This window comes from Pleurodeles waltl, chromosome 1_1 (assembly GCF_031143425.1).
Source record: "Pleurodeles waltl isolate 20211129_DDA chromosome 1_1, aPleWal1.hap1.20221129, whole genome shotgun sequence".
NCBI classification, from domain to species: domain Eukaryota; kingdom Metazoa; phylum Chordata; class Amphibia; order Caudata; family Salamandridae; genus Pleurodeles; species Pleurodeles waltl.
In genome coordinates, this window is record NC_090436.1 from 132,715,556 (window position 1) to 132,742,921 (window position 27,366).

At 44.4% G+C, this 27,366-nt stretch overlaps 1 protein-coding gene across 2 annotated transcripts in view; it reads right to left on the bottom strand.

Annotated features, from left to right (window-relative positions):
• Positions 1 to 27,366, bottom strand: part of ST8SIA5 (ST8 alpha-N-acetyl-neuraminide alpha-2,8-sialyltransferase 5) — a 341,938-nt gene that overhangs the window by 136,654 nt on the left and 177,918 nt on the right. For both annotated transcript variants that reach the window (XM_069218874.1, XM_069218872.1), the window contains one exon: positions 10,720 to 10,812. In XM_069218874.1, coding sequence (XP_069074975.1) covers positions 10,720 to 10,812 — 93 coding nt within the window. The remainder of the gene's footprint in view (positions 1 to 10,719; positions 10,813 to 27,366) is intronic.

Below are 27,366 nucleotides of genomic sequence, written 5' to 3' on the forward strand. Positions count from 1 at the left end.
TGGGTTTTTTGGAAGCAGGGGACCTTGTCTTACAGTATAGTAAAAGGTCACGGTCTCCACTCAAAGCTTGCAGGACATGGCTGTAGGCTTTCTTCGGTGGACCGTGGGGCACAGGGAATGGTACTGCATACACAGAGCTCACTAGGCTGTGCCCAGTTGAATGTTGAGGCAGGACGAATGCCAACGTCTTGCAAATAATGGCTAGACATGGTATGCTAATCTTAAGAGTGCATTAGCGAATACCTTGCCAATGAAGGTGAAGTCTTATTTTCGAGTGGACTCGTGCAGGTAGTAGTAATTATTTTATTTTGGTAAAACCATAAAAGCATACATAAATATATAAAAATACATTAGTAGAACCGTCCATATAAAGAGCACACCCAATTATAATATTTAGAGCAACATCAAAGAAAAATATATTATTTGGATCTACTTAAACTAAAATCTTTAAAATAGATATACAGACAAATAAAACAAATACACATTTAAAAGCAGTAATTCTCTAGTGAATCATCGGCTGCCCAAACCATAACCACTGGACCCATGGTAATTGCCTACGAGTGTGCAATGATACTTTCTTCCATTTTATCACAAATGGACAGCCCAAAAGGCTTCCAAGAAGTATATAACGGATCGCGGCAGTCCACCTCCAAAATATATTATTTGGAGCTACTTAAAGTAAAATCTTAAAATGCATATACAGAGAAATAAACCAGATGCACATTTAAAGACAGTAATACTCAAATATGTCATCAGCTATCCAGGCCAAAATCACCAGACCCATGTTAATTGCCTAGGAGTGTACAATAATATTTTCTTCCATTATGTCACAATTGGATAGCCCAAAAGGCTTTACAGAAATATATAGTGAATGGGGGCAGTCCACCTCCAGGCCGAGATCTGGCCAAGTGACTCTCAAAGGTTGGCAATACATTTCAAGATAAATAAAATATGCAACTTAGTTACATGCCTCTATAGACATTAAGAACGCACTATGTAAGAACGCAGTATGTATGTACAATAAAATAATTGACATTTCCTCTAGGGCAAACCCCTTCTTCTAATATACCATGTGTGCTCTAAGTATTTGGCTACTGTGAATACTATCATAGCCTCTGTTTCATATTTAAGGATTCTTAGGGCCTCCTAATAATGCCTAATGCTCAGAAGCTTACAGACCGCAATTATCAATTTCTTTACACGACTGTATATACTGGGGACAGAAAAAAGAAAATGAGCTTTGGTTTCTTTATCCAGTTGGCAAAAGTGACAGAACATTGAGGAATTTTGCTTGTCCCATTTGGCCGTTGCGCGTTTTAGAGGTAAGGACCCATATCTAAATTGGAGATATAGGCGTTTGGCAGTGGGGGATAGATTTCATCCATAAAATCCTCATAAGCTGAGAAGCAATTAACATTTAGGAATTGACCAGTCAGATTCTCATTATCATAATTCAACCAAATCTGTTCCGGGGCGTAATTCCAATAAGCAGTTTTCACTTTCTGCCTGGCTCCCTTAGCGGCCACTGCTGCCGAGTTCCAAAAATCTGTTATTTTCAGCTTCTCGCACTGCATCTTAACATTTTTCAACCATGGCGTAACCACCTGTGAATCACAGGAGATCAGATCACTTAAGGAGTCCCTATATGGTGTCAGCTCTTCATTTGGCCACAGCCTTACCCAGTACAATTAGGGTTTTATATCCACCACCAAGTTAATAGGGTTAAATGCTAGATCCAACCTCAGTGGGACTAGAGGCGTGCCCTTGCCTATCTTAAATAAGCCCCTTATGAAATTGTGCCAGGGAAGGGAGAGGGCCACCAGCCCAATATATATATCAGGTGGTTAATTAGGGCAATGACCAACAGCTGAAGTACATGCTCGCCTGCCAGATGACTTAGTGGCCCAGGCATGGACGTCACCACCAATAAGATATTTTATATCCTCTGACTCCAAAAATGAAATAGGTTACTTACCTGTAGCTGTAGTTCTCCAGTATTGGAAACTTTCATAGATTCACATGCTTGAATACTTCTCCGTCGTCAAGATGGGAGTCCCTGGTGGAATATAAAACCAGGCCTGAAGATGTTTGCACACAATACATGAACTAGGTCTCAATACAATAACCCATCATAGTTGTTTTGTAAAATAGACCCAAACTCAAACTTGACCCAATAAGATTGCCTCAACCCTCCAGAACCTCCTGTGAGGAGCTGCTTTCCCTCAGATTTTCCGAGCACAAGTGCTGAGAAGAGAGAAAGTGAGCTCCTCCGGGGAGGCGGGTAGGCCGCATGTGAATCTATGAAAGTTTCCAATACTGGAGAACTACAGTTACAGGTAAGTAACTTATTTCTTACTCCAGTATTGGAACTTTCATAGATTCACATGCTTGAATAAGAGTAGCAAGCAGTAACTAACACATTTTCTGTATCCAGAAATACTGTGTGTCTCAATCATTACAAAACATTGTCATTAGACAGTTACATGCAAAGCAATAAAATAATGTTTTAAAAGATATAGGAATATGCAAGAAAGGTACGTTAAGAACTAACAGAAAATGTGATTACATGAGAAGCGGATGGAGGGAAACAAACAGCTCACCTTGTCTGAACAAATGTCTAAGAACTGCTTGACCCACCGCGGCATCATGGACCGTCTCAGCGTCCAGGCAGTAATGCTTCATGAAGGCGTGTGTTGTCCCCCACGTGGCTGCACAACAGATGTCTGGAAGGGGTACCGCAGAGAAGAGTGCACAAGACGTGCACAAACTTTCGTGTTCAGAGGTCGACCAGCCTTCTGGTGGCAAAAGGATATGGCACTGGATATCCATCTCGAGATGGTTTGTTTAGAAACAGAAAGCCCTCTCCTGGGCACACTAAATGCCACAAACAGCTGACTGGACTTTCGGATTGAGGATGTCTGCTGCAAATAAAATTTAAGGCATCGTTTAACGTCCAAGGAATGCAGCGATCTTTCTGCCCCAGTCTGAGGCTGCAGAAAGAAAGTCTTTAGCACTATTGGCTCGTTAATGTAAAATCAGTTGGCACTTTTGGAATAAATTTTGGGTTGTCCGTAGGATGACTGTATCGTCTGTAAAACTCATGAAAGGTTCTTGGATGGTAAAGGCTTCAATCTCGCTTACTCTGCGAGCGGATGTTAACGCTAAGAGGAGCGCTACCTCGCAGGAATAGGTTCGAATGGTTCCTTCATCAACTGACTCAGGACTGTATTCAGTTGCCAAGATGGAGGAGGTCGTTTGGCTGAAGGAAAGGATCGGAATAACCCCTTCATAAACTGCTTTATAAGTCGATGAGACCAGAGGGACGGTCCTTCGGATAGTCACCTATATCTGGTGATAGCAGCTAAATTAACCTTAATAGATGCATGGTCAAGACCAGACTTCGCCAGGTGGAGAAGGTACGGCAAGACCTGTTCTGGAACAGATGTAGGCAGATGAATATTATTCGCAGTACACCGTAAGCAAAACCCCTTCCATTTTAATGTATACGTCTTATTGGTACTGTCTGCACGTACTTTAGCTAAAAATGCTTGAAAGTCAATGGGAATATCTAGATGGCCGAATTCACTGAACTCAGGAGCCATGCACATAATCTGAGATGCTCGAGATCCAGATGTCTCACTTGGCCCTGGCTGATGGTGAGCAGGTCCGGTATGGGTGCTAATCTGATGCTCTGTGTACCATGGTTGACGTGGCCAGGCTGGAACAATTAGAATTATCTGGCAGGGCTCCGATTTGATCTGGCTGATGACCTGTGGAAGAAGGAAAGGCGTAAGCATAAATCCCTGACCATGCTATCGAAAGGGCATTTCCCCACGACCCTGGTTGGGGATGCCAACTTGCATAAAACCGGTATTTTGCGTTCTGAGACGTTGCAAAGAGGTCCAGGTTCGGTGTCCCCCACCTGCGGAAGACTACATCCAGAGATGTGGGGTTCAGCTCCCACTCGTGTGAAGATGTGCTTAGCCTGCTTAGTGAGGCCACTGTGGTGTTGCTGACTCCCGGGAGATGTTCTGCCCGTATGTGCACTGAATTCTGAATGCACCAGGTCCAGATGAGCTGAGCTTCTGTGGAAAGCAAGTGAGACCGAGTTCCACCTTGTTTGTTTATGTAGTGCATGGTGGTCGTATTGTCCATTCGGACAATCTCCGACGAACCTCGGATTCTCGACAGAAAAGCTTGTAGTGCAGGGTACACAGCTCTGAGTTTGAGGAGGTTGATGTGTACTGTTGCATGAGAATGGGGCCACCTGCCACTGACTTGCAGATCTTGGAGACATGCTCCCCACCCCTCCATCGAAGCATCCGTCGTGATCGTAAACGGAGGGATTTGGTTCAGGAAATCCAGACCTACTGAAATGTTTGCAGGCGTTGACCACCACTGGAGGGAGTCGACCATCCTTGCTGCTATGTGAATGGTGTCCCCAAAAGGACCCTTGCGCCTGCTTCCATTGTTTTTCGAGCTCTTCCTGAAGAGGGCCCATCCAAAGATGACAGTGTGGAACTAGGTTGATGCAGTAGGACATCATCCCCAGTAATGATTTGAACCTCCGAACTGAAAGATACTTTTTTCTTCGTACTGAGTCTGTCAGGGTCAAAAGCCCGAGTTGACGCTCTTCTGCGGGAAAGGCTTTTACAAGAGTTCTGTCCAATATAGCACCCAGAAACACTATCCTTGTGGTAGGTTGAAGCTGTGACTTGTCTCTGTTGAGAGTGAAACCTAGTTGCTGGAAGAGACGTAATGTGGTCCTGAGGAAGCAACGTAGGACAGAGATGCTTGGAGCCTTTAGCAACCAATTGTCCAGATATGGGAATACCTGGTGCTTGAGATGTCTCAGATATGCAGCAACTGGGGCTAAGCATTTTGTGAAAATCTGAGGGGAGGATTTGAGCCCGAAGGGTAGCACTCTGAATTGAAAGTGCTGGCCGGCTACCATGAATCTCAGAAAGTTCCTGTGTTTGGGGTGAATGGATATGTGGAAATACGCATCCTGCGGATCTCGGGAAGCCATGAAATCTCCTCTGTTGAGAAGCTGTAGTACATCCTTCAAAGTTACGAAAGGATTGCTTTTTGAGATATTTGTTGAGCTGCCTCAGATCCAGGATGGGCCTCCACAAACGGGACTTCTTGCTGATGAGGAGGAATCGAGAACAAAAACCTCTTCCTCGCTGCGAAGAGGGAACTATCTCTATCACCCCTTTGGACAACATGCCCTCTATCTCTAGGAGGAGAAGACGTAGATGTCGTTGATGCCCGGGAAGGAGGAGTTTCCGGAGGCCTGCAAGTGAATTCTAGTAGGTGACCATAAGTTATGATATCCAGAACCCACTTTTCGCTTGTGATTTGCCTCCAACGTTGCAGGTGACGAGTCAAGGAGGGAGGGGTAGCCGGCCCCTGGAGGTTGTCATTGCCTAAGTGAGGCGTCCTTGGACTGCCGTCCCGATCTTCCTCTAGGAGGAGGTCTGCTGTATGCTGCAGTCGGAGGCTGAATTGATGGTACTGGGGTCTGGATGACTGATACTGGGAGGAGTAGGCTGGATAACGAAAAGACTGGTAGACACCTCAAAAGGAGAAGTGGCCTCTACCCCGGGCTCCCCGAAAGGGAGTGCGCGTGTAATGAAGGGATCCCAAAGACCTGGCGGTATCAGTATCAGCCTTAATCGCCTGAAGAGCATCGTCGACATGCTTGCCAAACTGGTCCTGGCCATCGTACAAGAGATCCAGGATCTTTGTTTGGACATCCGGCCTGAAATTGGTGGCTTTAAGCCTTATGACCGCTGAACCAGCCAGAAGCTGAAATCCCATGGCTACAGTGTCCAATGCGCAGTCAATCACCTCTGCAGAGGTTCGCTGACCCTCCATAATGATCTTCTTGGCTTCCGACTTGCTGGAATCTGAAAGGTCCTCTACAGAGTGGGAGATGTCGGACCACAGCTGTCTGTCATATCTGCCCAGTAGCACCAAGGAGTTTGTGGCACGGATTACAATTGACGACATGGAAGAGAACGTCTTCCCGATATTGTCCAGGCGCCTGCCGTCCTTATCAGGAGGAGCCGATAAAGGTGCTGAAGGGTTCTTGGAGCATCTCTGGGCAGCCTGGGAAACCACTGAGTCTATGTTTGGGTGACCCACCAGGCACGCAGGAGCGTCCTCCGTTGCCTTATACTTTTTGTCCATCTTTTGTAACACCGCTGGCACTGTCGCTGGGTTTTTCATTATCTTCAGCCCTTGATTCCAGACATGGTCAATGATCTGTATAGCTCTGACCGATTTTCTGTGTGGCTCTTTAAAATCATATAGAAAACAGTCTTGCTGCATAGATGGCAACTGCAGCTCAAACCTCGTTGCAGCTTTCTCTAAGAGGTTATGGAAAGAGCCAATATCCTCAGGAGGAGATTTGACTGATAACGGCTCCGGTGAAGAGGGTGCCGGGAGTACATACTCATCCCACTCGTCCTGATCAGAGAGAATCTCCCCTTCCTCTGCCGCTTCATCAGAAGAGGCCTGGTCCTGAGGACTCTGTGGAGCCTGAAGAGGAATTTGTGGCATCGTTGGAAAAACTGGCAGAGGTGCCGGAGTAGCTGGAGCAGAGACTGCTGGTGCGGGATCCTTCCCCGGCTGAGGGTAAAAGCGTTCTCTGTAATCCGCCAGCATAGCATGGAGCTCGGACACTAGACAGGAGGGCAGAGATACTGTTCCCTGCTGTTGTGGTACTGGGTCATAATACTGCTGGCCATAATATGAATCGTCGTCCGAGTACTCCTGGCATTTTACGTGTAGCTGTGAAGGACTTCTAGCTACTCCAAACATTGTATCCTGATCTGAGTCCTCATCCTCATCATCGCCATCTAAAAACCTAGATGGCAAGAGCCTTGAAACTTTGCTTGGTGACGTAATAGAAGGTGTCAAATGAGCTTTGGAGAGCCTTTTTAGTGAAGTATGTTGCGCAGGTTGACCCAAAAGTAATGTAGATGGCCTTTGCCTTTTGGTTGGAAACAATCTTGGTGTGGAAGACAAGAAACCAGTTGTCGTCGACGGGGGCATCAACGCTACCGTCATCACTGGAAACATTATCGACGACGACGGTTGGACCGTCGATGAGAGCGTCGTCGACGGAGGCGTCTGCGGAATCATCGTCGACGGAGGCGTCGTCGTCAAGTGCATTGTCGACGGAAGCATTGTCGACAGGAGTGTCATCGCCGGGAGCGTCGTCGGCGAGGGAAGCATCGCCGAGATGGGGCACCCTGTTGACGAGGATGATAATGTCGTCGAAGAAGATCCTGCAGCCGCTGCCGTCAACATGGGGATGGTTACCACCACCGGTGTCACCGATGAAACAGTTGTCGAAGAGGGTATCGACAACGAAGGCACCGTCGACAGTGCTGAGCTAGGCTTCTTAAATCTTTGAAGCACTTTAGGAGGAGGAGTGGCCGGCTCTGAAGCAGTTTTCTTTGCTTTTTTGAGGGATTCTGTACACAATTTCTTATTCTGTGGAGAGCCATGACCCTTTGGTGTCTTTTGCGCCATTTTTCTAGGTGGGTCTTGTACCTCAGAGCTTTCCTGCTTTCTGTTCAGAGGTGTTTTAGGGGCAGAAATAGAAGAAGAGGCACTGTCCTCATCCAAGGCAGAGTGTCCAGTCTTACCTCTCTGCAGCCAAAACAGAAGGCGACCCTCCATGTCCTTCAGGGTCTTTGTAGAAAACTTCCTGCAGATTTTGCAGTCCTTATTCTTGTGGCTGGTGTACAGACAGTAAATACACTCCTCATGTGGATCCTCCACATATAACCTCTTCTTTAAACGTGAGGCACAGGATCTGAAAAGGCCTTTCTTTGGTGTCTCTGACATGGCAGCCAGTTTGAATCACCAGAGTAGGTATAAATGTCCAAACAACTGTAGAAACAGGTCTTCTGCCAGAAAATTTTGAGCAGAGCTCAAAGGAGACTCCTCAGCACAACATGCGGTGGAAAATCTGAGGGAAGGCAGCTCCTCACAGGAGGTTCTGGAGGGGTGAGGCAATCTGATTGGTTCACGTTTGAGTTTGGGTCTATTTTACAAAACGACTATGATGGGTTATTGTATTGAGGCCTAGTTCATGTATTGTGTGCATACATCTTCAGGCCTGGTTTTATATTCCACCGGGGACTCCCATCTCGACGACGGGGAAGTATTCCAGCATGTGAATCTATGAAAGTTCCAATACTGGAGTAAATGTGTATATTTAATGTGACCGTTCATTCTATTGCGACTAACAATGACTCAGGACTGGTTCAATACTTTTTGTCAAAACTTTCCTTTGATGGCTAAAAGACTAGTTTCTTTGCATCAAGTAGTATTCTGGTGCCACCTGGAAAGTGAAAGGTGCCAAAGGTGACTACCCAGTATTACTTCCTATCACACCTGCCCTGCAATGAATCTATACAGTCCTCCACTTTGCCAGAAGAGAAGGGTCGAGAAGAGATACAGAGTCGCACTAACAATGTTAGCCCTGCTACAGCATGGTGATGGAAACAGTCACATTTTGTGATTTATCCAAGAAATGGAAATCACAGTAAGAATGTTCAGTAACAATGTTCATTCTCAAAGAAGTAGGCGCCAAAACCAATCTTATAAGCTGTGTCCACCTGTGAAAACACAGTCACAATTGAATTAACACTTTACTGGGTGGACAATGCATGTCACCCTTCCTTTACCTCTATTTGTATATTAATTATGTATTGTACATTCAAAGCATGTTGTGAGGCTTCTGGAAACCTCAAAGTACCCTCTGATGAAAAATAGAGGGAAACTGCAGTCACAGAATTAGATCTTGAGGCAAAAGAGGGAGACTGGCAGACTTCAGGACAGTCATGCACACCTGTGACTCAGACATGCATACGGGCAGAACAACAATATGTGGACCATGCACGGCATCTAAAACAGCGAGAGGTGGGGGACAATCAGCCAGCCATTCCTTCCATCTCCACCACTTGTCAGCAGACCAATGTAGTGCCTGGAAATGTATCCTGAAAATGGAGGTACATTTCTGGTTCCACATTGAAAATGCCCCTGTTGTGGTAGATGTTATAGTTTATTGTGGACATTTTCTTTGATTTTCGTGTGTCCCCCAAAAGGGTGTTTCTATCAGAGGCACAGCCTTCTGACACACTGCTATCTGCCTTTTTCCCTATATAGATATTCTGGTACTGTCCACCCTAAAATGAGGCCCTTAATACTGAAGTTATCTCAAGCTACCTCTCAGTCAATCAATATTTGGAAGGTGTCAAAATCCAGAGGTGTCCCGGTGACAACAGTAGTTTTCAAATCTCCGACTCCGACTGCGACTCAGGAAGAGAACAGTGTTTAGGCATTTACAAAAACTTACCACGATTGACTCCTGATGTAGGTTAACTGCAAGTTCATTATACCAGTCAACTATTACCTTTACATTAAATGTCAATAAGGCCGCACACAGGCACTAATTCTCACTGTGCAGCATAGCACAGCCTGAACAGAAACAGGAGATGTCTAGTCCTTTATAGACTCGTGAATAACCACCCTCTCCCTGGAAGTTGTTGAATCTTTTGAAAAGATTCTAGGACCATGGTTGGCTGAATCTCTTCTACAGATTTAGTTCAACTCACCAAACTTTGCTTCCTCCAACTTTGTACCTGTCAATGTCCTCGAATCTTGGTAAATGATGCAACGGGATATGTGGATTAATAATATACTTTCTTCCCACACCTACTCACAGCCCGAGACATACAAAAGTACCTCTGGTGAGGGCATATCAGTGTTTAGGATGCTCCAGCAGCACTTTGCTCTGTCTTCAGAATTCTGGGCTCTATCAGGTAGGATCTGTTGCAGTAAATTCCCATTCTAGGATGACAACATTTTTGGGTATGAGATTGGAAGAGTGTGGCAGACATCCCACATTAGATAATTTTCTTTGTATATGAAGGCCGGGTAGCATATAAATGTCTGAAAGATGCTTTAAAATTATTTTAGAATAAATGTAAGACCAGACATGCAGTACTCCATCGAAGACAAAAACAATTAAATATTAACAATCCCCCAATAATCAAGAACAATTCCCAATTCTCTCTTGATCAAACTCCCTCCCCTCCTTATATGAGCTCCATGTTGATTACCTCGGATTACGATCATACGTGGTTGCTGAACCCCCTAGTATTGAATATGTGTACCCCAGGATGTTTATAGACTTGGTATCCATAGTTAATGTAGAATTACCGGCAAACCTGATTTTGAAAGGAGCAGCCAAATTCCTTTCTAAATGTTAGTCTGTTAAGCTGTAAATCACATCTTGGCATGTATTCTTCATACCTAAATAGAGAACTTCACTGCGCTGTCCCTAGTTCACTGGTGCACGGTTCGAGCTAATATCGCACTGAAATAGTTATTTTTGACATTGAGTGGGTGAAAAACCATGGACTTAAACCACTTTGACGCTGCAGTGAGTTTTTTTGTATAGCACCATGTTGACAAATTATTAAAACTAGATTTTTTTTAAAGTATGCATGGGCTAATGCGTATAGTGTATTCATTTTTGGTACATCCAAGACCTCTAAGTATCAATTATATTTATTATTATCCCAACATATTGACTATACACCGCACCTGGATATCAATTCTAATGCACTTACAAAGTCCTTCTTTTGTAGTGTAGGGTATTGATAATGCGTGACAGCTTTTATTTTTACTTACATTGACAATACTTTGACATCCATTATATCTTTCCTTAATTCCAGACATTTTGTAGAGTTGAACTCGAAGGGGCCTTCATAAAATTCGAAGTACCTGAGAATAGCAATACCAAATATTAAGCCTTGATACACATTCTCAAAAGTTTCAAAAACAAAAATGATACATTCTCCCCAACACAATTTAAAGCTCTGTTACAACTTGCAAACACTTGATTACCCCATGTAATTATTACAACTGGTGTGAATGAACCAAGTAAAATTCGACCCATAGTATTATAATCCTAGTTTAGATGAAAAAAACAATAATGAACTCATTTTTATTTTTATAATGTATGGTTTTCACAGATGTTACAATCTATGTCGGTATACAGAATATACAATTTGTAGCTCGATGAAAAATACAAATACCCACAAAGTCCCTCTTTGAATTAAATAGTAAAAAAAAGTATAAAAGAAAAATAAAGTAATTCAATACACTTAGAACAATAATTAAAAAACAGAATGTGTACCTCACGAGAATAAGTGCGTACTTTCTTCTTCATCACTGCAATCATTAATATACTTTAAAAATCCATTCCTCTGTCTTGCCTAATGAATGCTAAAACGGGAAACCATTTGAGATATACTGACCAGTGTTTTCTACAGAAAGGAAATGTTTCTATTTGTTTTTGTGACCCAGTTATAAATTCTTTAACAGAAGGAGTTAAAAAGGCTCCGTCATATTTTGAATACATATTTCGAATTTCATGGTCAAGAAAGGCCAACAAATACCGCCTGGACTGCACGAGGACTGCAATTTACTAAAAAGTCAGGGATAGAGGAAGTGATGTAATGCATTGCTTAACCAACTAAAACATCTTAGAGATGTAAGGCATCACACAATCTACCAAAAAGATCGAGGAATGAAATTGGCAAAATGTAAAAAAAATCTCTTTGGGATACATCTATTTTCAGTTCATGCACCAGTGGTGTAAGGAAACTTGAAGGGGACCCCTCCAAAGACCCTGAGGGGCCCCTCTCCCATCTGGACCCAGTTAGGGGCCTGCCGCCAGTGCACAGTGCACTGTGCTGAAGGGGCCCCTGGAGAGCGGGGGACTCAAGAGGGGCCCCTGCACTGCGGGGACCTTTGTTACGACACAGTCATGCCCCTATCTGCTTGAACCATGAAACCAGTGGTAGTGGTATCAGAGAGCACCCCTAACTGATCCCCTGGTATGCCCTTAATTCTAGTAGAAAAAAAGTGAAACTACAGGATCAAGTGTGCAAGTCCACGTGTTGCTGGCTGGGAAGGCGGAGCCCGCTGAAAGTCACCGTCATGACAGCTAAGCACCAAGCTATGCGCCAAGCTGGTTAAGCACATTTGAGTCGACAGTTACAATTAGACGACGTTTAGAGACATCGCCTCTCAGTGCCCCTAACTAGAATAACCTTTTAGCGACCCCACTCTTACACAGAAGCTTCCTTTGCTGGTCACTTGGCTCGCTGCACACTTTCTAAATGAGTGAGTTCATCTCAGATGTCAGACACCTGATAAGCTGACAGAAGGCCTGTTGCTTTCCATCAGAGGCCAGGGTAGGGGCAGGGGGCTCCGGCGAGTGCCACTTAGAAGCCGGAGCGTAGGACTAACAGTATACAATCCCCATAGCCAGCTGCTTTAGCCGACACTTCCTGTTTACCAAAACAGCAGAGCAAACATGAGTGAGGGGGGGTTGCTGACTGAGACACACAAATAGACATGTACCTTAGCTGAACCGGAAAGAAACAGGAGCTGAGATGGAAGAGCGAGATGCCAAATACTGAAGCAATGCGAGAAATGTCCAGGAGGCAGAGGCACAAATGCACAGTCTGTAATATCCCATGGGAGTTATGAGGGGGGCATTAATAGGCAACAAACGCCTGAGCGTTTCTCTTAATCAAAACTCAGGCATTTTAATATCTAGAATTATATAAACCATGCTCTGATGTCAAAAGGTAATGAACACCTCGTGGAGAGGAGCAACAGTAACACAACAAGCATTGGCATAGCCAATAGGTCTTGGCTATAGGTCTAATGAGCTAATGGGCCCTCATTAGAGCTAAATTAAAAAAAAAAAAAAATTGCTAAAGGCACTAATGTTTTTCTGGTCTCAAAAAATACACATTACCATGGTACACCCAGCACTGAAGAAAATTACGTTGGGACGTTGGTCGAGGATGTGCTCCTTGTGAAAGGGCAGCATGCTGTAACTCATAGTGAAGTCAGTCAATGGCTGAAGTGGACTTCCATTGCCCCTTGATGGCTGCTGAAGTAGGTGAAAGGCATATGAATGGCGCAGAAACAGACCAATGGATAAAGTCTGGCTGAAAACCCCTAGAAGTAACTATGCTATGCATGCTTTTAGTAAAATCAAGATGTCGTGGTTAACACAGACCTAAAAAATACTATTGGTTTGGCATTAGCTGGCAAGAAAGAAGAAAGGAGCTAAAAAAGAAAGAAGGAAAAAGTCAAAAAAGAAAGAAGGAAAGCAAGAAGAAAAGAGCCAAAGAAGAAAGGAAAGAGACAAAAAAGAAAGGAAAGAAAAAAGGAAATAGAAAAGGAAACGAAAGAAGAAAGGAAAAGGAAAAAAGGAAAAAATTAAACAGCAAAAAAGAAAGAAGGAAAGCAAAAAAGGATGAATATAAAGAAAGGAAGAAGGAAAAAAGAGAGAAGGAAAATAAATAAAGAATGCAATAAAGAAAAAAGGAAAGAAAAAAGAAAACAGAAAGAAAGAAAAAAGAAAGAAAAGCAAAGCACAAAGAAAGAAGGCAAGAAAAAGGAAAATAAGGCAAAAAGAAAGAACATAGGGAAGAAGGCAAAGAAGAAAAGAAAGAGAAAAGGCAAAAAAGAAAAAGAGCAAAAGAAATAATAAAGGAAAATAGAAGAAAAGAAGGGAAAAAGAACAAAAGGTGGAAAAAAGGTAAATGAGGAACAAAGGCAAGATAAATTAAATATGATAAAGTTTGGTTTCCTCCCTGGCCAAAGTTTATTAAAGAGCCATTGGGAAAACCAAGTTCAGAAACACAATATGGTATACTGTGAAAAAGCAGCAGTCCACTTCAAAAGGAATTTAGAACAGAATAGGAAGGAGACAGGAACTGACAAAGCTGGAAAGTGCCGTGGGCTTCCTTTAAATCTGTCCTACGGGAACATCAGGCAACACTGCCACTAGAGGGAATATTATGTGTGTGGATGTCCGACCTCTGAAAGTGCAAAATGCAGTCACTGCAAGTGATGTTAACCTGAGGCTTAAGTAGGCTGACCCACTGCTGCATGCTTTAGTGGACGGAAGCAAAATGTGAACGACATTTCACTGGGTGAAGAGAGGTGGCTGAAAGGACCTTTAATTAAATATATTATACATTGGATTTTTATAAAATCAAAAGGTCTTGACTAACGCCAGACCTAAAAATAAAAGTACATTATCCTTCACACAAACCATTACTCCAGCTCTGAAACAGAGCCCCTGGACAGAAATGCCTAAGTTAATAGCAATAATTTTATAGCGTGCACAGTCCTCTTGGTGTTCATCAGCTGTGCTTTAAACATCCAGAGGCCGTACACTGGGTGAGAAGGTGAGACTTTTATTAGTGTTCTGAAATGGAGGGATGGGCATCTTATCACGAATACAGCAAGGCAACACACTTAGAAGGGGGAAAAAACGAGGAGAAATAAAATATATTTCTCCTGGTTGTTCCTCTGTTGGGATGGCGTACAATTTTGATGCACTCCAAGGTTTGCCAGTCTTGGTAAATCTGGCAATGCACCAAACTACAAGTGGGTCCTTGGGAACACCCACACTCCACCCATGCAACGCTTTCCCGGAGCACAGTAATGCAAGCCATGGATGAGCACTGCCTTGTGTTACTCTGGATTTACGAAGCCATGCAGGGCCAAGGACGGCGGCCTTGCATGGCTTGTTAAATCTGACTTAACGATTATGTTGCCATGTGTCACCTTGCTTGATGCAAAGGCAACCCAAATCTATGATAACTCTGACCATTGGTGTCCACTTAATGGCACTCTTGTCATCAGTCAATACACCAAAGACCACCAAGCCGTCAGTTTCTTGCTGGTCCATAGAAGGTGGTTTGTTTCACTGAGGTGTCATTATATCCATGCATGCGGTGCTAGAGAGCGGTGGATGGACCAAAAGAGAACAAGCTGAGTCTCAGCTTCACCTGGTGCTGGTGGCACCTGATAAACCCGAGGGGGGGGAGACACTCCAGAGACGCTCTCTTGGGGGGTCCCAATCAGGTAAATGTTAGGAGTGGCAGGCAAATCTACGTATGCTGTATAGTTGCACTGATGCAGGTATGGGGCAGAGGGTATAATAAAAAATGATAATAACTAACAACCCAAAGTCCACCCCCACTCCTTGTAGTCTTGTAGTTTTTGGTTTTCTTTTTTCTCTCTGCATTACCATTGTATAGTGTACTTACTTCATTGACAAAGCTCACATACCCATAAAAGAAAATACATGTTACTTGGTCATCATGTAAACACTTTCCCAAACCCTGCATGTCGCTGTTCATAATATGCAATAAAATGTGTGATGCTTTGTGTGCATTTCGGCGGGTGTGACACGGTCCTGCACACATAAGTGCGCCAACAGACACATGCCATCACCTTCAGTTATTACCTGGTTGTTGTACAGTGCTTTGCCAGCACTAAAAGAAGTAATTTCGGTTCAACAGAAAAGACTGTTAGCGCTTCCCAAAATGTATTATTCGGTTTGTAGCTGCTTATATGTTACTACTGTCACTCCAGGTTCCTCTACAGAAAGCCTCTGCACCGCCCAATGACTCAAGGCCCTGCTGGCTGCAGAAGGAATGCCTAGTTGTGATTGGCCTCCTCTGTGAAAGGAGAGAATGAGCTCCTCAGACCATAGGCTTTATTGGAGACTACAAAGTCCCAGTTACGTCAGAGTGAAATGCTCTTAAAGTACAAGCAGACCCTTTATGAGTATGGAATGACAAAGAACTCCTTGTGGACTGGCCGCACAACACCATGTTCCAAATTAAAAAAAACATAAACCTGAGTGTGGTTGAATGTCTCACAGGTGGAAAGTGTTTGACGGTGTGAAAGAGGGTCTTTAGTGCTTGGATTCATGTACATAGACACCTGCATGCTTGTATCAAGACATGTGAAGCAGACATCACATACACACATATAGGCTAATATTTACACATGGTGATGGTATTCCCATGTCTCCGTTCCCATTGAAGGAGGCAGCTTGCCCTCTGCCAGACTTACGGACTTGTCTGCTGGGTGGTGCTTCAGCAGCTCCCGCCCCTTGTCTTTGTCCTTGACCCCGGCATACCTATGACCTGCAACACTTTCAGCCCAATTACACCCATTTCTGGTCTGTCTTCTCTCTTTTTCTTTCTACTGTATCTCTATTTGTCCCTTTTTTGCTTTTTACTGGTCTCTCGTTTTGTGCTTCTTATGTCTTTTACTCTCTCTTTTTGTGCATCTGTGTCTCGTTTGCTCTCTTTTTCTGTTTTACTTTGTACCTTCTTTCCTACCTTTGCCCCACTTTGCTCTCTCCCACCCTTTCCAACCCTTCACGCATCTCGTAAGTGCTGCTAGCCTCTCACAAAGGCCTCTTATTGGCAGCCACAGTGAGGACCATCTACTGTGCACCAAAGGAAAGCCTGTCTGCACCTATTCATGCCTTGACCAGACCTAGCGCTAAGAACCCTGGTCTGCCAGCCTTCCACAGCAGCTTTAGGCCCTACTCTACCACTACCTTAAATTCTCTCAAGCACAGGCTGTAGGAGGCTGGGTGCTGGTTGTAGTACCCCTCCATCCTGACACCTTTTTGCCTGTTTTTTGATGCAACGTGTACTAAAGAGCACTGGGTTCCTGCTAACCAGATCCACAGTTCCAATGTTCCTTCCCAAAAACAAGACACCTGGTCACTTGATCCACAAATGACCAGGCCCTGTAGAACCTTTTGTAAGTCCCAAGTAAGTGGTACCTCTAGTACCTAGGGTCTAGGTACTGCAGAGGGTCATTAAGAGCTGCAGCACAACTTGTGCCACTCTGAGGTACCCAGCACCAAACTCATGCAGATTGTGTGACAAGGTGGTCCCCAAATGTGCAAACATGACATGGCACATAGCCTGTGTGTCATGTCCCCTAAACACTGCATGCAATATTTGTAAGTCACCTCTACAGCACGCCTTAAAGCCCTTAGGCAGGGTGCATTATATTACATGTGTGGTCATATCTGCAAGAGTAGATATGTCCCTGCTATGTCTTTGTCAATTCTTAGACATAGTAAGTGCACAGGGAAGCCATGTGCAGTATATATGCTGGACACTGGTCAATAAGAGTTTCCCAGAAACATAATGGCTTCACTGAAAAAAGGAATGTTTGGTACCAAATATCTTGTATTAATAAACCCTCATTGATTCCAGTGGTGGCTTAGAGGTGCCCCCTCAAAACCTACCAGCTGCTGGTGAGCTCACTGACTAGTTTTAGACAGTCTGCCATCAACGGATGACGGGAATCTGACCCCCAAGGGTGTCAGCCTTTGCTCTCTGGAGGTCAAAAACAAAGCCTGCAGGATGACTTGCACTCCAAGGCAGGAGGCTTCAGAGAAGCCCACTGCCTTTGTTATGTAAATCTGGCCTTCCTCACAGTAAGGTGTCGACCCTGTTGCCCCAGCGCCCATCTGACACCTGGACAGGTGGGAAAATTAGCTATGCAGGAGGCGTGATGCCTTTCCAGGCTGGACACACCCTTAGGGTGACCAGCCTGAAATGCACACAGCCTTAGAAATTCCGCCAACGTGTGTGTGGTGGAATTAGGAATTCTGGGAAAGGGTGATCACCACTCCCCAAAGAAAGTGGTCATTTAGGGGTTGGAGTGACTCCAAGTGTAGGTAGCTCATTGGCTATTGCCCCCCACTCCACTTAACACCCCCTAAATTGAGAATATAGGGGACCCCCTGATTTCAGATCGTCAGATCTTCGTTGGACACAAAAGAAGGAGTGGATAAGAAGCCTGCTGAACCCGAGAACAGGGGAGAATTTGGTGTCAACAATGCTAGCCTGCTTGCTGCACCCGACCCTCGAGGAGCAACTGACCATTCCTGCCACTACAGCCTCCAAGAACCTGGGACAGCTGCCATGCTTCTCAAATTGCCAAGAACTCCTCCCTTGGAGCAGAGGAGCTACTTCCCTGCATCTGCAGGCAACCCAAGAAAGAACTGTGAGGACCGGGACTGCCAGAAACCCGCTGACCGACATCACCACTGCACCTGAGCCACCTAGCCTAAGCTGAAGTGGGCCAACGGTGTCAGCATGGTCCTCAGGCCCTCCAGAGATGAAGTCCACCTTCACAATGGCACCTGCTGCCTGTTTCTACAGATCCCTCTGCAACCGCAAGTGACCCGATAACAAAGACTTGACACCTCAGGGCACCTCTGCACCTGTCTGCCCAGGACTGAGGAGAATAGGACCAAGGGTGTTGGCACGTCTCCCAGCCTTGTGAGTCTTCAGCCCACTTGTTGGCTTGGTCGGACTGGACCCCCAGTCCACGCCTGCAGACTGTTTCTGCAGGCCCCTTCTGCAACCAAGAGTAACTCCAGCACTGGACCCGACGCCAGAAGACACCACTGCACCCAAGCCCCACAGCCTAAGGAGAAGTGGACCGATGGTGTCCCCACGTGCTCGAGGGCCCCAAGAGTTAAGCCCCCCCCTGTTAGTTGCCCTGGACTGACCTTCCAGGACCAGTTTGCAGCAACTTCCCTACCGTACAATTTCCCATTAAAGTGAATTTGGACACCCAACACCTCTGTGCTTGTATGCCCCAGAGCCTTCCGAGGTGAATTGTTGGTGTGGCCTTGGACCCTGCCCCATACTCTTCTTAAGTGCATAAGAACAGTCCTGTAAGTTGCTGTGAAGTATCCAAAAGTAGTACAAGTTTTTCCCCCTTAGAATAACATTACCAAACCCAAAAACTGCACTGTCAACTTTTAAGAACTCTAAAAATTCCAAGCTCGAAAAGTACTCATCTGATTCTGGTGATCTTGGTACCAAAATGTATATCAAAGTATGAGTTATTTTTATAAATTAGTGTTGGATTTCTTTATTGAGTGTGTGTCTCTGTTACTGTATGAGTGTGTGCCTTACATGCTTAGTACTACCCTCTGATATGCCTAACTGCTCGACCATACTACCACAAAAGATAGCAGTTGGGATGTCATTTGTGCCTCTGTGATACCTCAGGGGTTTGCGTGGACTCTTTGCACAGTGTACCTCATTTTGGTCCATTATATAAAGAGCCAGCTTCCTACACAGGCACGCATCCCACACTACCCCTGGGCCTCCCTCACCCCGAAGATGTATTCTCTTGCTCAATCTGCTGCTTGTCTTGCCCAACCCCAACTCTACTGGCAGTTCTAACCACTGCACATACAGCTGCATCAACCGCTCAACCACCTCAAACAACACACACCCCATCCTCACCTACCTGCTCCTCAACACCCACTCCCTCAAAAAGCACGCTATAGAAATCTGGGACATCCTACACAACTTCTCCCTCTGCAGACCTTGATTCCTGGCTCAATCCAGCATCTGCCTGGACATAGCAGTGGCTACAGCTCCCAGGTACAACCACAAGAGTAGACAGAACCAATAAACCCAGAGGTGGCCTTGCCATTGTCTACCACAAGTGAATAATGCTGATCTTTCACCTCAGTACACACCAGCAAATGGCTAGAACACATAGCTTTAAAATCAGCACCTCACTCACCACAACCCATGGAGAACCTCTACACAACCGCCCTCCCAGACCTAGATCCAACTTTAGCTCCACACTCGAGACCTCATCGCCCCTCTGGCCCTCACATCAAACTCCTTCTTCCTGCTTGGTGTCCTCAACTTCCACCTAGAGGACCAGACTGACCCCCATATCCAGCACTCTCCTGGAAGACCTCAGCACCTTGGGACTCACCCAGTAGGTGAATGACACCGACTCACTTGACCACACACCTCCTTAATCCCATCTTCACCAACCCCTTTAATATTACAGTAGACAAACCCACCTCTCTCACCTGGATGGACCACTCCCTCATTCACTTCAATATGCATCGCCCCTAACAACCCTGAACCGCCAACACACAGACCTCCCAATACCACCGGAACAAAAATCCCTGAGGACATAGATCTCCAAACTTTGGTCTCGACTCCCCACCTCACCACACTGGCCTTACATGTGCCATTGAGATCCTCAACACATGGATCCCTTCCTGCTCAGACTACCGACTCACAAAGTGTCAGTGCAACCAGCTTGGATGATGGTGGTAGCACTCCTATAATAACACTGAAAAATACTTCTACAAATCATCCCTCCAGATCTACCACCAGCGCCTCAAAACTATCAATTGGCTAGACCTCACTGAACAGCTCTAACTCTGCCAAAGACATCTTTGACCCCCTCTTACCAACATTACAACCATTACCAACTCCCAGGAACTCTCTATACAATTATTCAGTTACTTGCAGAATTTTGTTTAAAAAGAAATCTAAAACAACTTCAACACGTAACTGCCCATTCCTCACTCATTTTCCTACAGTTTGAGAACAGCAATACTCCAGAACCCACCCTAACCTACTGGCTAGGCATCACTATCACAGAAACCATTTACACCATGTGCTCCATCGACTCAGGAGGCCCCTCGGACCTGTGCCAAAACTATATCTTCAACAATGGTTTCAACCCCATCTGGTAAGGCATCAAACCCATACTAAACTTTCACTCTCTACCACCACCTACCCGGCCTCCTGAAAACATGCCACCATCCTACCACTCTTCAAAGAAACATCAGTGGACCTCCTGACTATGTCCAACTACATGCTCATCTCCCTCCTTCTTTACCCAGTCTAAGACCTGGAGAAGCTCATCAATGTTGGTCTGGCCAAATACCTCAATGCTAACCACCTCCTAGATGCTTCTCAGTCTGGCTTCAGATTGCTGTACATCCAATACAGCACTGAGATAGCAGTCATTGCAGCCACTGACATCCGCCTCATCATGAGCAAAGCTGACACATAAGCCCTCATTCTACTAGACCTCTTGACAGACATCAAAACCGACTCCCATACAATCCTCATCCAATGTTGTAAAGATGCCGGAATGCTGGCCTGGCACTATGATGGATCAGCTCCTCCCTCTCTGGATGCACCCAATTGGTCATCTTAAGCCCTTACTTGTCTGCCTTGAGGCACAAAGACACTTTTCTCTGGTCCCTGGCCTGGTGGCCCACCGAGCTAGAACGGACTCCTCATCCCTCCAATACTGCCAGGCATCATGATCGACAGCCAAAACTCCATGTCCTACTAGGCCAATGTGATTTTATCTAGCTTCCATACCACCAGATTGCTCAGAACATCTTCAAATGGACACCTGCAGAACCATCCTGCTAGCCCTCTTCACCAGCAGGTTCGACTACAACACCCTCTACACATGTATCATAGTCTAACTCACCAAAAGACTACAAGTCTCCAAGTAGGACAGAACGCAGTTGCCAGATTAACACTGACTCGACTCCACCTTACATAAATATCTAAACACTTCAAAGAGCTCCCTTGGTTCCCAATCCACATGTGCTTTTTTTCAAAATCCTGGCACACACCTACAAAGCTGTAGATAACCAAGACCCAGCATACCTCAACAACCTCATCCTTTTTCACATCCCACCCACCACATAACATAACCATAACATACCATAACACACCATAACATAACATAACATAACATAACAAATACAACTTAAAACATGACATACCATGACATAAAATAACCACCAAGGAAATGAGGGGTGCTGGTATAAGAAGGCTTTCTCTGTGGTTGGGACCGTTGATGTGATTAGACCAGCTTGGATGGCGGGAGTCATAGAACCACCAAGTGCATTAAACAGGCCCCACAACTGGTTGGTTTAGATTGTAGTGAATATGGTTAATTCAAGATAATTGAGGAGACAGTCTTTTGTCTCCTATATGACTAGATTTAGTTGTTGTAGGGTCTTTTGAAAATGGAAAATGGACAACAGCATCTCAATGAGGAGTATAAATATTAAGTTATATAAGTGTGTTTGTTCACAACTACAGTCTAAGGAGGCCTATTTACAATCTGTCATTTACAATCTGTCATAAGTATTACTAAGGTAGCAATTTAAGGAGGAGTGTGGTTGGGGGGGGCATACCAATAGAAACTCGGACCCTGGATGACTAATGCTATTCAGAAATTACACTTCTAAAGTCCTTTCAGCCCTATAGGTGCCAAAGCAGAGTCAAATATACTCCAGCCCAGCTTGGGAATAAGTCAAGCACCACATGTGCCGAACCACTGGTATTGCAACACAACCCAATGGAAACAATGGAGTCAGGAAAATAGGTAACACCCCATAGGAACTAATGTTAAATAAATTTAATAATTTCGACATTTAAATTATATATACTTGTGGTGGTGAAAATTTGGTTCACCACACATGCAACTTGTGACTGTACGAATAAATGTACATTTGTACGCTTATTATTACAGTGTGAATGTCAAATTCCAGTTTATATCCACAATTGAGTGAAACTAACATGAGAAAAAGTGTTTACTGCTTTACAGATTGTATGTTACAATAACGTTTACACAGAGAAACAATTCTTTTATGTGGCCTCTTCAATTTTATTATATCTACTGCACAAATTTAATCTCTTATGTCTTGGTTTTGGTTACATACCTCTAATAAAACAATTACGAAAGAAAATATGCCTTGGTATAACGCATACATGCATATGTGCAGAGTATAATCTGTTATTTATTATAACTGTTAAGGAAGGAGAGGGGAATCGTGACCCACTCGAGGCTTCCCCTTTCCTGAACCACAGCCCATCCCTCTACAATGGTAATAAACAGGATGTTATTTTCTGCACATCTGCATATATACAACACACACATAAACACACTCGTATGTATTTTCCACCAGCCTTTTCATGGCAGTCAGACCGCCATGAAAAAGCTGGTGGAGAACAAGGTTGTAATCAGCAGGGTGGCGCTGACTTCACCAGTGCCCTGGCTGATCACAACCAAGATTGTTGTCATCCTGTCGGGATCAGAGATCCTGACGGAGATGGTAGTCACCTGGCGGTCGTACCGCCAGGGTTGTAATGTGGCAGTCGGACTGCCACAGCTTTGGCGGTCTGACCACCACAAGTCTGACGGTCTTGAGACCACCAGTCTTGTAATCAGGCCTTAGGTGCGATAGTAAACATACATGTGAATAAATATATATGTACCTTTGTGACTAGGACCCCACAGTAGGATAGGCCAGAGATTCATAAAACAATTTTATAGAATTCATTTTACAGTCTGAGAAGTAAGTGCGCAATTAAGAATTATTTCTAATTTTTATGGAAGGGTCTTATGCTTCCACAAAGAATCTGCTCATCACCCTTGAGAGGATATTTGTATCTAGGGTTGCCTCTTATATTAATAGCTCTGCATAGGAGAATGGTTTCGTTTTCAGCCTCTATTCTATGGACCACTATTACTACATTACAATTACCTAGTAGCAGATAAAATATTTTGTTGAAGTGTCCTTATGGTAAAATTACAAATTAATTCTGCACACAAATGGCAATGAACTCAACAATGTGCCTATATAGAAATATTATGATTGACACGTTTCAGCCAATATTACAGTCTCTGCTAGGGTCTTTGACCTGCTTCAGGAGCAGGGTCTCAAAGTATATTTTTATATCCAGTGCTTATCAATGGAAGTGTTAGTTATAGTGTGGTGGGCGCGGTGGGTATTAAATTATAGATATAACCAGGTAAATCAACTGCTTCCCATATTCTCCCCCAACACTAATTATAGAAAGGTACCATAGGGGAGGAAGTAATTCGTTCAATAGAGCTAGTTCATGCTGGGTTGACATCAAACAAGATGCGTAAACCTTTGCTATCGTCGCCAGAATGATTTGAGTCTTATAGCACGTGTTACACCTTTTGTACACTTCTAAGCTTGTCTGGGTTGAAGTGGAAAGTAGGTGATTTGCAGACTAGGGTCCAAGTGTAACAGGGATGCAAGCTAGCTTTCATTTTAGCACCCTCCTAGTCTTAGTCCTCTTTTCATAATCCATGACAGCGGATTCATTTGATCCATCTGGCCGATTTCATTAGGCCGGTAGCTGGCGTGCCTGTATCAAGTCTGGGGGAAAGTACATTTGTGTATTCGTCCTTGCTACCCGAAAACGTGTTAGCAAATGTTTTTTCAAAGATTAAATTACTTGATTCCACCTTCTCCTATTAAAATCAACAGTGTTCTACTGAATTTAAGAGACATCAGTTTTTGCTGCAAGCTCTGCTATACAAATTAATGTAGCTCAATATGTGCAGTAGAACAGATCCAGTACAGAGTAAAGCATGTCAGTTTCCCCTTACTATAATGTCTCTTATTGTGAATGCACATGGTTTAAGTACTACCCAGAGTACTATATTTTGTCTCATGAGTTTGTAGAAATAATCATCCGAGAAGCAGGCATTTCATTGCCTTTGGGCGGAGTGTCGTAAGCATCTCCAGAAGAGCCTGACAAATACCTGAAAAACCACAGATTATGCAAATGTTATGTGCACATTTATAGGTTTACATCATGCTTGCATCATGTAACAAGGTACATGCATGACCCAAACCTTAAGTCATATTTTTTAAACGACGCAAAGCCACTTTGTGCGGTTTTGAGTGGTTCCAAAAATATGGAGTAAGGCAATGCAGCTTGAATTGCTGCTTTACCCTACTCTGCCATAGGAAGACATTCGATGGGCATTGTTTAGGTGTTCCAATGCAATAAATGCAACTCCTATGTTTTTTTTACTCATTCCCAGATTTACCAAACCTGGTAAACCTGGGAATGCGCAAAAAAGACACCCCACCAGGAGAGGCGTAAAAAGGAGGAATATCTTTATGTGGTTTACAGTTCTCACCAGGTAAGGTTTGTTTGCACAGTCCATGGTGGATTCAGTGCAATCGACCTGCTGCTTCACTTCACCTCCGTGCATCATCTCTCTGGCTTCTGGGAGAGTATGTGAACTGGCATCTTTGGCAGGTTCTCTTCAGTGGCTGTGGCACCCTCAAGGCAGATGGGTCTTCAGCGAGGTTGATGCTTCACATCTCTGAAGGCTCTAAGCAGGCGAACAGGGGCTCTGCAAGTGGTGTGGCCCCGCTCGTGCTGATCTCATCTTGGCTACACATAGGCCAGTCTTCAAGGACAGGGAGGCCACGCACAAGTGAATCTCAGATGGGCAATAAGGTTACCCACTGACCTCACTTATCTTGGGCAAGGCATCTAGATAAAGGCTGCATCAGATTTATCTCCAGCTGGAACACTCATAACAGAGACATAAAAAGGCGTGAGCTCTCTGCACCTGGCAGTTGTTAACCAAACTGTAAGAGCCATCAGGGAAGGACAAAATACTGCGTCTCAAATAAAGATTTTCCTTCAGTTTGTGCAGCAAAGCCTGCAGGCCCCCCTTTACCTTCCACCTATTGGCAGTGCTTCAGAAAGACTAATTAGCAGCCACTAGCTCAACAAAAGGCCTATCATAGTTTCTAAAGGAGCCTTGTATCCTCTTTCCTCACTTTATTGTCTAGGTATCCTCCCTGCAATGTCAGGAATGTCAGTGATACACTTTCACTGTATGGAAAAACAACCTCGCCTCATTATTGTACAAAAAACCAGGCCATAGTTATCCTAAATCGACCCCACAGACCTGGTTCACTTACACACAACATGCATATGCTACGAAGACTACACACACCAATGGGCACAAGATAAACTTGGGATGTTAGCACAAGAAGTTGGGTAAGCACATAGAAGCTTTACACAAATGGGCCAATAGGCCTTCACTCAGTGACGCAGATAAAAAGGTCTGACCACAACTATAAATTCACAAAGCACAGTATGTTGCCACCACCACTCAGTGTGTTAAACCTATGACAGGGTCAGTCATCTACTATCTGTCAATGAGGGTGTGCTTGGTGTGCACTCCAAGTCACAGGACAACTCTAGGACCTTATTTATATCAAGGGACAGGGCTAGGCCTATGCACACATGCTTCCATTAGCGTGACACCAGAGCCAAAATCAAACCAGGATACAAGGTACATGCAGATGAGCACTCAGGGCAGGGGAACACGACTGAACACCATGCAGAGACATTCCCATCCCAACATATGATCTTCTATGTTGAGGACCCTGTAACCACGAGGCCAAGAGCACAATATTCACTGCTCTGGTATATCTTGAAATTTGGAGACAGCTGTACCTGACCCCCAAAGGTATACAATATTAAACCCAATTTTATGATCCTGTCAAAATAGAAAACTATTATTGGTTCAGATGTATTCATTTTTATTATTTACACATGCATAAAAAGTGCACTGGAGCTGGGGGGTATCAGCACTCTGTACAAACAACAAAGTAAAGCAATGCATTAGTTAATTAATTAAACTAGAAACAATCCTAAATCAACAGTATAAGTGGAATGCTGAAGAAAGGGTTGAACAACTAAAACAATGTGATGGCTCCGAAAACAATAGTTGAGGGAAAACTAATAGATGATAAGACACAAGGAGTGAGAAGAACAAGAAAAAGTGTGGATGGGGAAGATTAACAGATGAGAGCAGTATCAAGTAAAGTAGGATTATAGATAATGGGTCGAGTATAGATAATGTTAAGTGAATAAAGTGGTGGTATAAAAGGGTGGCTATGCGAAACAGAGTAAAAGCATATTTGTGTGGGGTGAAGTGTAGAAGAGGTGAAATTGAAGATAAGTGGGAGTCAAGCTAGAAAGAAGACAAGGGATATAGAGGCCAATTTAGATGTTGGAGGAGGGGGAACTCCATCACAAAGTTGACGGAGTTCTCTCCCTGCCAACACAGTGGTCCACTCGCCTGATTTAAATGAGGGCAGATCATAGGTTTGGCTATGGGGTGACTACTCCAACACTGCCGTAGCCAAACTACAGAGTAAGGGCTGTCGGAGAATTGGCTATATAACCAATTCTATTCGTGGAGAAGTGTGGCACAATGGTTAGAGTGGCAGACCCTGAAGCAGAGATCTGGCTCCGGACCAGGGTTCAAGTCCAGCTTCGGCAGGTCTTGGGCTCAATTCCCTTGGACCAGATAATTCTCGCCTTGGTGCCTAATCTAATTAATGGGTCCCACTCTGCAACTCTGGGCAATAGCTTGCTTAATCTCCACAACGGCCCCAACAGTGCTTGGATGCCTGGCTTCACCCTGGGGGTGCCCAGGAGTGGGCACCTCACAGGGAAAAGCCAAGAGGGGTTCCATAGCAGTATGAGTACAGCACCTTGAGACCCTAACGGGTGAGTAGTGCGCTATACAAGTGCAAAGTTTACAGTTTAACCATCCGTCACCACCAAGCACACCCTGGCAAAGGGACAGTAAAAAACAAAAAGTAGCCCCTGGACATGGGATATGACTCTCATGGCCAGGGTAGCATTATCTTTTTTATTAAAAAAAAAAAATCCTGTGTTGGGAATTTCTTTTTGAAAGGTTAATGGGGCACTGCACCAAACTGCGAAAAGCAATGACAGGTACCGCTGT